The 12,137-nt window shown below is 38.9% G+C and overlaps 2 protein-coding genes across 3 annotated transcripts; one reads left to right on the top strand and one right to left on the bottom strand.

The window, feature by feature from the left end:
* The first annotated feature begins 8,853 nt into the window (after nt 1–8,853).
* On the top strand, nt 8,854–10,450 carry LOC136234194 (pentatricopeptide repeat-containing protein At3g28660-like). The gene has a single exon (XM_066023984.1). It carries the CDS (start codon nt 8,918–8,920, stop codon nt 10,448–10,450), a length of 1,533 nt encoding a protein of 510 aa, XP_065880056.1. The 5' UTR covers nt 8,854–8,917.
* Nucleotides 10,451–10,533: 83 nt separating this feature from the next.
* On the bottom strand, nt 10,534–11,736 carry LOC136234195 (uncharacterized). Of its 2 annotated transcripts, XM_066023986.1 has the most exons (3): nt 11,128–11,736; nt 10,769–11,045; nt 10,534–10,669 (listed from the first exon to the last, which is right to left on the bottom strand). In XM_066023986.1, exons 1-3 carry the CDS (start codon nt 11,734–11,736, stop codon nt 10,635–10,637), a joined length of 921 nt encoding a protein of 306 aa, XP_065880058.1. In that variant the 3' UTR covers nt 10,534–10,634. The 2 variants fall into 2 exon arrangements, with proteins under 2 accessions (XP_065880058.1, XP_065880059.1); XM_066023987.1 differs by lacking the exon at nt 10,534–10,669 and having other exon boundaries at nt 10,764–11,045.
* Nucleotides 11,737–12,137: the final 401 nt, after the last annotated feature.

Below are 12,137 nucleotides of genomic sequence, written 5' to 3'. Positions count from 1 at the left end.
GAGATCCTGGCCAAATATGTAGCAGAAGTCAAAAAATTGCTAGATAACCTTGAAGCTAAAGAAGCCAGATGGGAATTGGTTCACATACCAAGAGAATCCAATACGGAGGCGGATCAATTGGCCAAAATGGCTTCTTATGAGGCAAATTGGGCGGATCCGGACTGTCCCTTCGAGGTAAAAATGGCTCCGGCATTCGCATCTGCAGAAGTATCCCTACTCACAACAGTGGAAGATGATTGGAGGACGGTCATTCGTCAATATCTGCTAAATGGAACATTACCTGAGGATAAAGAGGAATCGCGAAGGATAATCAAAAGAGCAGCTTATTTCTCCTTGATCAACGATGGTCTCTATAGGAAATCCTTTAGCCATCCTTGGTTGAAGTGCATTCTACCTGAAGAGGGACGGCGAATCCTTAGGGAGCTACATGAGGGGTCTTGTGGGTCACATGAAGCATCCGCCGCGATTTTGAAAAAATCCAGATTAGCAGGTTTCTACTGGCCCATAGCCGAGTTAGATGCCCAGAGTTTGGTAGAATCTTGCCACAATTGCCAGATTCATGCGAATGAATCACACACTATCAAACACATCCAGAAACCAATCATCGAAGGTCGTCCGTTCGCCCTCTGGGGAATAGACATTGTTGGCCCGTTTCCTCCAACTCGCCGACAAAAGAGGTATGTAATAGTAGCAGTGGACCATTTCACCAAATGGGTAGAGGCCGAGGCTGTTTCCTCCATTACAGCAGAACAGATAGTAGAGTTTGTCAAGGACAACATCGTGGGAAGATACGGCATTCCACATACCATCATCACCGACAACGGAACGCAGTTTAACTGTGGCAAGTTCAAAGCTTTTTGTGAAGGATTGGGCATCCTGAACAGATTCGCCTCCGTTTATTATCCTCAGTCCAATGGAATGACCGAAGTGACCAATCGAACGATTGTAAAAGGGATAAAAAAGAGGCTGGGAGAACACGACAAAAAATGGGCGGATCAACTTACAAGTGTTTTGTGGGCCTATCGTACCACTCCAAGAACTGCTACGGGAGAAACGCCATTCGCCCTTTCTCATGGAGTAGAGGCTGTAATCCCAGTTGAAATACAAGTCCCCAGTGATCGAGTGACCTTTTATTGCGAGGAGGATAATGATAAACGATTGAGGGACCGCCTAGATCAGGTTGAGGACCGCAGGAACCAATCCTATGTACGCATGGCAGCGTATAAACAGCGGATTGCATCCTATCATGACAAAAATGTCAAGCTTGTGGATCTAAAGATAGGGGATCTGGTGCTTCTTAAAGCTGATAAAATCCAATCTCGAGAAGGCAAAGGCAAGTTAGGGATCAATTAGATAGGTCCATCCCAGATAGTGGAGAAGGTAGGACCAGCCACATTCAAAATACAAGACATGGAGGGCAATACGCTACCACGCATATGGAATCTCCAAAATCTCCGCAAATACTTCGTCGGAAAATGAAGCGTGATCCCGGTCTTAAGTGTTCTTTTCCCCGTAGCAAGCTTTTTCCCATGAGACTTTTCTTGTTAAAAGATTTCAAAGAAGCTCCTTTATAAAGACATGTTCGCTGTAATAAGGTGTTTTTTCCCATTAATAAACATTGTTGATCATTTTTATGTCCTTTACTGTTGCAATTTCAGTATTCCATAAAGAGAACATCCCAAGTTCTCTACGTTCACAATAGATCCGCCACTTGGCAGATCATGGTCACCGAAAGAGTTAAAACGATCCTTGGACGCAAGGTCTCTACACTCTCATACCCTTCCCAGAGAAGGATCTATAAGTCCTGCGGGCGGATCATTTCACCTCAAAGATAGGTAGCAAATTGAACCTCTGGGCAGCTTTACTTCCTCTAAAAAGGAATAGAACAGCTTCAAAACCTTCACAAAGGTTCATACAATGGAGTATGGCTGGCCACCTACTCCAAACCAAAATCTCTAAGCAAAAGCGAAAAAATAGGGGCATCCCCTCTTTTCTTCGCCCTTGCCGCTTGAGGATCCTCCTCCACAGTCATAGATTCGCCACCAGTAAAGATATCTCCTAAGGAACAGAACCTAACGAAAAAACGAAATCAAAAGCTGGTAGTATTCCTTTAAAGATTATCCGCCATAACTATGGTGTCACTACACATGTCGGCCATAAAAGGACATCGAATAGAGTGTTCAGTAATATGGAAGCGTGTGACGGCGTGCAGAAGTCCAAAAGCCCTAAAGGACTTTAAGGGCATTTTGGGGGGGCTTCTGATAACACCGGGATATTATCGTAAGGACCAAAAGAGATAATTACCTCAAGTGTGTGCCACGTAGCACAGGAAGCCGCCCGGCGGATCCCCTTGGACTAGCTCTAAGAGATCCGCTGGCGAACCTCTAAGGCGAGTCTCTCCATTTACCTAAGTAACGGCTAACCGCCGACTCGGCCATAATGATCATTAAATGAATCATTAATAGTCTTAACCCGCCAGGTTAAGAGTGACTTGTAACCACCATTAAATGAGCATTAATGGAGACTTTCTAGTTACCTAGAAGTTACAAATCCATCAACTATTTATAGCCTACTTGTCTAGGCTATCAAGGTACATTCATTCTTACTCTTCGCTAAGCTTTGTCAATACAATTTCTCCATATTCGTTACTGACTTTGGCATCGGAGTGTCCCCGGCCGATCCCAACGGCGCCTCACAGGGACGTGTTCCGATCAGAAGTTTCTCCAGTGTTATCACTACTTATTGTCACATAAACTTTTACGTGACAACATTTCAGAATTATGTGACAATAATTGTTGTTACGAATAGTCTAATTTCTTGTAGTGTGTTACGCATTAAGTTTGTTGACCTGTCATATAATTTAGAATCAATCAAAAAATATGGAAATGTGAAAATCATGTTAACAACTCTTGAAGTACATAAAAACATGCTTGTAAATTTTATATTTGTTAAACAATAGAAACAGTAGAAAAGAAATAGGATGAATAATAGAATGAACACAGATCTTTTGGAGAGAAAATAGCCACAAACTATTTACTCAATTTTTGTATATCTTCAAAGTACCAATACACAGACTATTTATAGCCTTATTGAGAAAATGCATAAAAGACTAAAATACCCAAAGAAGAGAAAATGTTAACACTCCTCCCTTAAGCCTAAACACTAGGCAATTGAACTAATCTCATTTGAACCAAAGCATCAAACATCTGTGAAGCAGACATAGATTTTGTGAATAGATCTGCTAGTTGACATTCTGAAGAAACATAAATAGTGCAAAGGAATCCATTCTCTACATGTTCTCGGATGACATGTACATCGATGTCAAAATGTTTGGTTCTGTCATGATCAATAGGGTCTTTGGCTATCTGAATAGCTGATGTGTTATCACAAAATAGCTTCACCGGATAAGTAATGTCAATTTTGAAGTCAGTCAACAAATATGAGAGCCATTTCAACTCGCATGCTGTGGTTGACATACTTCTATATTCAGCTTCTGCTGAGGACTTGCTAATTGTAGGTTGTTTCTTGGCCTTCCAAGAAATCAAAGACTTCCCCAAAAACACACAAAACCCCGTGACAGACCTCCGGGATTTTCTACAAGTACCCCAGTCAGCATCACAATATGCTGTCAAGGTGAAAACAGAGTTAGCAGAATAAAAAAGTCCAAGATGTAGAGTTCCTTTCAAATATCTCAGAACATGAATTGCTGCCTGCAGATGATGATTACAAGGCACTTGCATATATTGAGATAGCTGTTGAGTGGCGAATGTAAGGTCTGGCCTTGTAAAATTCAGGTACAACAATCTACCAACCAGCCTTCTATATTTGGAAGGATCAGGCAAAGGAGTGCCTGAATCAGTGAGGATAATGCCATGTGATAAAGGACTAGAAGCAGGCTGCATTTCCATAACTCCAGCATCAAGAAGAATATCCCTTGAATACTTAGTCTAGCTTAAAGTAAGACCAGCATGATCCCTTGCCAATTCGATACCCAAGAAGTATTTTACACTGCCTAGATCCTTAATGGTGAACTTGTTATGGAGAAAAACCTTGATATCATTGATAAGCTACAAACTAGTTCTTGTGAGCAAAATATCATCCACATATACCACAAGAATGGTGAATGAAGAATCTGTGATGTGTAAGAAAAGACAATGATCATGTGTGGATCTGTGAAAACCAAAAGTGAGTAGAATGCTGGTTAACTCTTTATTCCACTGCCTCCCAGCTTGTTTCAGCCCATAAAGTGACTTGACAAGCTTACACACTTGCCCAGACATTGCTTTATTATAACCTTGTGGAGGCTGCATATAAAGATCTTCTTCGATGAACCCATGTAGATAAGCGTTGTTCACATCCAATTGATGAATTGGCCATTGTTTACTGGTAGCTATAGCAAGCACAAGTCGTACTGTCACTATTTTTGCTACAGGGCTAAAGGAATCAAAATAATCTTCTCCATACAATTGGCTATAGCCCTTGGCCACAAGCCGTGCTTTGAACCTCTCTACTTCTCCATTAGGCTTGTACTTAATTTTAAAAATCCATCTACTAGCAATGCCCTTTTTAGAAGGAGGAAGAGTAGTTAGGATCCAAGTGCCATTATCTTCAAGAGCTGATAATTCTTTATGCATAGCTTCAACCCATAGGGGATTAGTCTTAGCCTCATCATAATTCTTGGGTTCTTTAAGTTGATATAGATTGATCAAAAAAGCCATGTGAGGTACAGTATAAGAGGGAAGAGGTGAGAAATGTGGGTAAGAGGAGGACTGAAGATTAACATTAGAAACGAAATAATTTAGCCAAGCTGGCTTCCTGTGTTGCCTTAGCGGTCTTTGACGATCAGAGATAGAAGAAGTAGGTTTTGTAACAGCAGGATTAGGAGAAGAAGGAATTGAATCATCAGTAGGAATATACTGTGAGGGAATTGGAGATTGAATTGGAGATTGTTGTGGTAGTGGTGGTGGAACAAATATAGAATCAAGTAAGATGGGATCATCCATGGGACAAGGAAGAGGAACCTCAAAGGAGGTTTTGAGAATAGAATAGGGGAATATTTGTTCATAAAACATGACATCCCTAGACACTATGAGTTTTTCTTGAGTAAGATCCCATATTTTATATCCCTTTTGATTCACCGGATATCCTAGAAAAACCCATTCACTAGCCCTGGGCTCTAATTTTGATTTGTGATGAGTGATAGTATGGAAACATTGACATCCAAAAACCTTCAGAATATGATAAGGTGGTGATGTAGAATAGAATTGAGAATAAGGAGTGGACCATTTTAGAAGTTTACTAGGAAGAAAATTGATTAAATGAGCAGCCATAGTAACTGCTTCTCCTCAAAACAGAGTGGGCATTGAAGCTTGAAAGAGCAAAGCTCTGGCAACAGCTAGGATATGTTGATGTTTTCTCTCCACAACACCATTCTGTTGTGGAGTATAAACACAACTATGGTGATGAAGAATGCCAAGTTTGGTAAGGAGTTGATAACAATTGTTATTGAAAAATTCTTTACCATTATCAGTCCTAATAACCTTGACTGAACAAGAGAACTGAGTATAAACCATGTTTAAGAATTTTTCAATAGCAAATGACACCTGTGCTTTATTTTGAAGGAGAATCAACCAAGTGAACCTAGTATGATCATCGACTATGGTAAGGAAATAATTTGCACCAGTCAATGAGGTTTTAAGATAAGGGCCCCATAAATCCATATGTAACATATCTAGTTTTGTTTGAGTAGTGATATGACTAGTGGGAAATGACATCCTTTTCTGTTTTGCTAGGGGACACACAGGACAGGAATGAGACTCAGGGTAAAAAGGAATTTCTTGAATATGAGGCAAAAGAGCAGGGGATGGATGTCCTAACCTCTGGTGACATAGGTTTTATGGTAGAATTGGCGGTTGAGAAACAGCATTACATTGAGAAGAGGGAGAAACATAGTTTTGTAAAGTCAGTTTAGAGAATGACTCTGCAGATATGTGATACAGTCTATTTGAAAAAGAGCCTATAGTTAGATTGGAACCAGTAGAATAGGATTGTAAGACACAATGATCAATATGAAATTGGACTGTCACCTTAGCCTGAGTCAATAACTGACCAACAGACATCAGATTGTACTTAAAAGCAGGAATGTAAAATACATTATGTAGCTTAAAAGTCTGTGTAAAAGAGATTATACCAACTGTATCAACCATAACACTATGCCCATTAGGAAGATGCACAGAATTAGGATTAGCTAACTTAGACACAGAGGAAAACAAATGCAAACATCCACTCATATGTGATGTTGCTCCACTATCCACAATCCAGTCTATGTTAATAGTTGAGTTAGGAAACATACCAACTACACCTGCAAATGGTGTAAAAACATCTTGCACAGAGGAATTTTGTTGAGTCTTTAGCGCTTTCAAGATTGCAGAATCAATATATGAAGCAAATTGAGGTGAAACATCTCCTCCAGAGATATATGTAGATGACTCCATAGATGCAGCACAATGAGCTTGATCAGATTTCCCCTTTTTCTTCCCATCCTTCTTGAAATTTGCATTGTACCAATCTGGATAACCAGTAAGTCGAAAACAAGTATCTCTTGTATGTCCTGTTCGATAACAATGATCACAATATCTGTCTTCTTTTCGCACAAAATCTTTCTTCTGAATTGATCCTGTATTAGATGCAGGAGTCGAACTGGCTGTGCTAGATGCAGGAGTCGAACTGACTGTGCTAGATCCAGTAGAAGGAAAAGATCTTCGACTAGATTGTGAATTGGACTGCTTACTGAAATTAGCAATTTCAACATGTTGAGATGAACTGAGTTCTCTCTGTTTTTCAACTTGCATAATCATTGAATATGCCTTGTTAAGATCTGGAAGCGGCTCGAGAAGAAGGATTTGATTCTTCACATTATCATATCCATTATTCAATCCAAGAAGAAATTGTAATAATCTATCGCCTTCTTGTTGAGCCATCATTTTAGAATGTGCTCCACATTTACACAATGGTGGAGGTCTGAGATGATCAAATTCATTCCAGAGACGAGATAATTGTGTAAAATAGCTTGAGACTGGTAGATTACCTTGGCAAAAGGTAGAAAGATCTTTAGCAAGCTTGTATAATTGTGGTCCATTAGAAGTACCAAATCGATTCTCAAGCTCATTCCAAAGAGATCGAGAAGTAGATGGATAGAAGAATGATTCTGCAAGCTCCTTACTCATAGAATTGAGAATCCATGATTTCACCATACTGTCAGCTTGATCCCAAGCTTCATATTCCTCTGAATCTACATCTGGTTCAATATCGGTTTGTTGTACAAACGCGATTTTCTTCTTTGTGCGTAACGCAAGAAGCATTGCATGACTCTAAGCAAAATAATTCTCACCAGTTAAAGATGAACTTACCAGAACAGCTCCGGGCGTATCATTTGTATTCAATCGGAAAAGTTTTGAGGTAGGAGTTGAATCTGACCTAGATCGATCTCGCCTGGGAGATAATGAGCGAAAATCATCATTATCCATGATGAACTTGAATCCAAAGAATAGGATGGGAAAAAACAGATCGAGAGAAATACTGGATCAAGAAGAAAATACTGAATCGAGGGAAAGTGCAGTTGCGGATGAAAAATCAGATCGATTCCTCAGTCTCTGATACCATGTTAAACAATAGAAACAGTAGAAAAGAAATAGGATGAATAATAGAATGAACACAGATCTTTTGGAGAGAAAATAGCCACAAACTATTTACTCAATTTTTGTATATCTTCAAACCACTACACAGACTATTTATAGCCTTATTGAGAAAATGCATAAAAGACTAAAATACTCAAAGAAGGAAAAATGTTAACAATATTCATATACCATTCATGTGGTGTAATATGCGTAGCTTTCTAAAACCTCATTGAATCACTTGAAACGGAAGTAACAACGGATCAGAGGTTGCGGTATCCGGCGAATCTATTCCAATGTTTAAGTCATAGAATGTTGCAAAGAGGTTGAAGACGATTAAATATTGGTGACTGGTAAGGGTAATTGTCATAACCTTGAGAGTGTGCTCTAATGATTGATCGAACACGTGTCATCCTTTAATGGACTATACAATCTTCTAACTTAACGATATCAGGTGGTGCATCCTGTTATGTAGTAGCATGCTGTGAGGTGTCATCACTTCAGTTGATTCTAAGGTCTTCAGGCTGTTATGGCGTAGGTATCGTGCTCCGTCATGTGATAACTATACTTTGTGTAACCGCCTCCAGCAACCCAAGGACTTTCCTTTCTTCTCCGCACGGATACTAAGGCGAACGATAGATCTCGATTGACATTGCTGGAAAGTATTGTTCGCATTTTTAAGGCATATTCATTTTTTCATATGGAACGTCCGTGAATCTTCTTAATTCGAAAGACGTGTAAAAAATGCGAAAATAAGAATATTTATTAAGGTATCACATAAAAATATTTTGGCCTAATACACAAATAACCCTATGAACTTGTCCAATTGTAAAATATAACCCCAAATTGTTGACATGGATTGCAATTGAAGAAACATGTGAAATACAAAGTCTGATAATCAGATCTTTGGCGTGATATAAATCCGGGGAAACGTTTTTACGGTTGCTTCAAATACGAGATAAAAAAATTCTCAATTTAAGGTTATGTTTTACAATTGGACAAGTTTAAGGGATAAGTTGTTACAATTGAAAGTTGAGGGAGGCCGTTGCAACATTTGTACAAGTTAATGGGTTATTTGTGTATTGTGTATTAGGCCAAATATTTTTGAATGGAATCTTGCCAATTGTTATTTTAAATAGAAAGCGAAAGTTATATGTTTGTTGAAAAACCAAAACCAGGTAGCATAATCAAACTTGATATATATTCTCTTTAAAGCTTGTAACGAACTGAGCTGAACAACATAAATGAGTCAACTCTTACATGGAACCAGACTCGGCATCAACTCATGGAACCGTTTCATTTCCCTGGCGGAAAAATGCGCAACTATGCGTCAACTCAAATCCCTTCATGCAATTTTCATTGTTAACGATATCCACAGCGACAACTATGCTATCAGCAAACTCATTTCATTCTGCGCTCTCTCTCCACATGGTAATCTCTCTTATGCTTCTCATCTCTTCACCCATATCCAAACGCCCAATTCTTTCATTTATAACACTATTATTAGAGCATATTCTCGTAGTTCACAGCCGCATTTGGCTCTCACTTATTTTGATTTCATGTTAAGAGATGCTAATGTAAGGCCCCAGAACCATACTTTTCATTTTGTTCTCTTTGCTTGTGCAAATGTGTGTTGGATTAATTTGGGTAAGCAAATGCATTGTTGGGTGTGTAAAAATGGAATGGCTTCAGCAGATGGGCATATTCAAACTGCGGTTGTTAGATTATATACAAAATGTAAACTCATGGATGATGCACAGAAGATGTTTGATGAAATTACTGACCCAGATGTTGTTCAATGGAATGTGCTTATAAATGGTTATGTTGATTGCAATTTGGGGGGTGAGGCTTTGAGGGTTTTCCGGAATATGTTTGTTTTGGGGGTTGAGCCTGATGAGTTCTGTGCGACTACGGCATTGACTGCTTGTGCTCAATCAGGGGCTCTCGCGCAGGGGAAGTGGATTCACGAATACATTAAGAAAAACTCATTCAAATTGGACGTCTTCCTCGGAACTGCTCTCGTTGATATGTATGCAAAATGTGGAACCATAAATTTAGCTGTGGAAGTCTTTGAGAATATGCCTAAAAAGAATGCCTTCTCTTGGGCAGCAATGATAGGAGGGTTTGCAGTACATGGTTATGCAATGGAAGCAATTCGTTGCGTGGACAGAATGCAGTTGGAAGACAGGGTTCGGCCTGATGGGGTTGTTCTTCTCGGGGTCTTAGCTGCTTGTACTCACGCAGGATTGCAAGAGGAAGGCCTACGTCTTTTGAACAATATGAAATCTAGATACGGAATCATGCCTAAACATGAGCATTATAGCTGCATAGTCGACTTGCTATGTAGGGGACGGCAATGGGATGAAGCTCTTGCTCTTATAAAGCGAATGCCTATGAAACCACTTGCTTCGGTTTGGGGTGCTATGTTAAGTAGTTGTCGAACCCATAAGAATGTTGAGCTTGCAGAAGTTGCAGCGAAGGAGCTTTTAGAGGTAGAATATGGTAATAGGGATGAAGAAGATGCAGCTTTAGTGCAGCTGTCGAACATTTATTTGAGCGCCGGAAGAGATGAAGACGCCCGTAAGGTTCATAGGATGATTGGTGAAAAAGGAATGAAGAAAACACCAGGTTGTAGTATGATTGAAGTGGATGGAATAGTGAATGAATTTGTCTCTGGAGATGTATCTCATAAGGATCAACCTCAAATACATTCTATGCTACAATTCTTAGCAGGTGGAGCTAAAAGATTAATCAAGTTACAAGAAACTACAAGTTGATCTACAGAAAATGAAAAGAAGCCCAAAAAATATCAACAATTTCAGAAGATCTCAGGAAGTAATTACAGAAAGTAGTGGAATAATCTGAAAGCTTCTGGTACATCATAAAGTTAATCTGAGGATTATATACACATACATAATTTACAAAGATGAGTTTTGTTTCGCGAATTCGAATTCAATTACGTTACCCTATTGTTGGACTGCCAATGTTTGATGCATCTGGAAGATTGAAAAACACAAACAAGCATTGTTAGATGAATTCTGAAGTTTTTTCCTAAAAAGAAGAAGAAGAAGGAGGAGGAGGAGGAGGAGGCTAACCTTTGGCAGATGAGGGAACAACAATTAGGTACATCTGAACGTGATTAGGAGGAAGATGTAAACGAAGAGGATAAAGCTTTCCATTAAGGGGATTTCTAGAGCAAACAAGAATATCTTGTAACCCTGTCTCTTCTTCCAATTTCTTCTTCAATTCTTCCACCGAAAATCCCTTGAAATTCAAGGTCTCCTTTTCATTTTCATCTACATCTCCTTCTTCATTCGCCACACTGTAATTAATAACCCTCCCCTCATTTTTTAATGGTCCATTTTCAAATTCCTGCACAAATAAATAACTACCTCAACAAAATGTTGATTGATTGTATTGAAATACCAGAAAAGAGGATTGATTGATTGATTACCTCATTTTGTGAAGATCCAGGAGGAGATCTAAGCGAGATTGCAGTAGGGGAAATCCGTTCCGAAGGCGGAGATTCAAATTTAGCTCGATTAGAATGGTGAATATCAAGTTTCTCAAGAACTGGTTTAGAAGGAGGTGGAGGTTTAGGAGGCTCTGGTAATCTGATCTCTACAATATCAACATCCCATAAAACCCAATCTTGAGTGGAACTTCTATGAGGAATATCATGTGTAACATGATTTCTCCATGGCGGTAACCCTGAATTAGCTCTTAAATATTGTCCATATCTCGTCTTTAGCTTGAATTGAACTCCTTCTCTAATAGGCTCCCATTGAACAGACGAATCAAGTTTCTTTGGCGATGTCTGAAGAACTTTTCTTCCTGTCGTCATTCCTAACAGAAATGGAGTATTTGTGGCTGTTAGGTACTTCTCAAAACAGCTTTTTAAGTGTATTACGTTCGAATCTTCGATCAATTCGACCGTCCATCTCGCGTTTCGTACTGTTCCGTTTCGATCTTGAGTCACATGTTCTTCGTCTGAATCTGCTATTAGGTACTTATCATGGTAGCTTCGAAGACGAATAACTTTTGCTTTCTGCAAAAGTTCCATTCTAATTATCAATTAATTTGAAGAACACAACAATTTGTTCATCAATTATGAGTTTCTGATAGTGTTTAATTTATTTGTACATCAATTTTCTGTTTATTGTCTGTTTGCAGTGAGAAGCAACGACTTTTGGAAGTTGTGGGAGATTTCTGTAATTTGGATTTTGTCAAAATTAAACTTGTTTTTAGGCCCTTTAATTTAGTTAGGGAAAATTTACCTAAATTTAAATGTGTTCCCACAATTTAAGGTTGTAATGTTTGTTTTGTTTTGGATTAAAGGTATACAGGAAGTGGAGAATTTTCACCATTGACTAATGAATGATACATATGCGTATTATTTAGCCTACATACATATAAAAAGTAATTAATTGACTAAACATTAAAGCATTTTTTACATTTCCCTCA

The sequence above is a fragment of the Euphorbia lathyris genome, chromosome 6 (assembly GCF_963576675.1).
Source record: "Euphorbia lathyris chromosome 6, ddEupLath1.1, whole genome shotgun sequence".
Taxonomy (NCBI): domain Eukaryota; kingdom Viridiplantae; phylum Streptophyta; class Magnoliopsida; order Malpighiales; family Euphorbiaceae; genus Euphorbia; species Euphorbia lathyris.
Note: the sequence above shows the minus strand (reverse complement) of the source record. Positions and strands in the feature narration are given on the sequence as shown.

Excerpts from the sequence above, each read along its gene's own strand:
- LOC136234194 (XM_066023984.1), top strand. The coding sequence starts at position 8,918 with ATGAGTCAACTCTTACATGGAACCAGACTCGGCATCAACTCATGGAAC.
- LOC136234195 (XM_066023986.1), bottom strand. The coding sequence starts at position 11,736 with ATGGAACTTTTGCAGAAAGCAAAAGTTATTCGTCTTCGAAGCTACCAT. Across the intron at positions 11,046-11,127 it reads CTGGATCTTCACAAAATGAG|GAATTTGAAAATGGACCATT; the intron begins GTAATCAATCAA and ends TTATTTGTGCAG. Across the intron at positions 10,670-10,768 it reads TGTTCCCTCATCTGCCAAAG|ATGCATCAAACATTGGCAGT; the intron begins GTTAGCCTCCTC and ends TCAATCTTCCAG.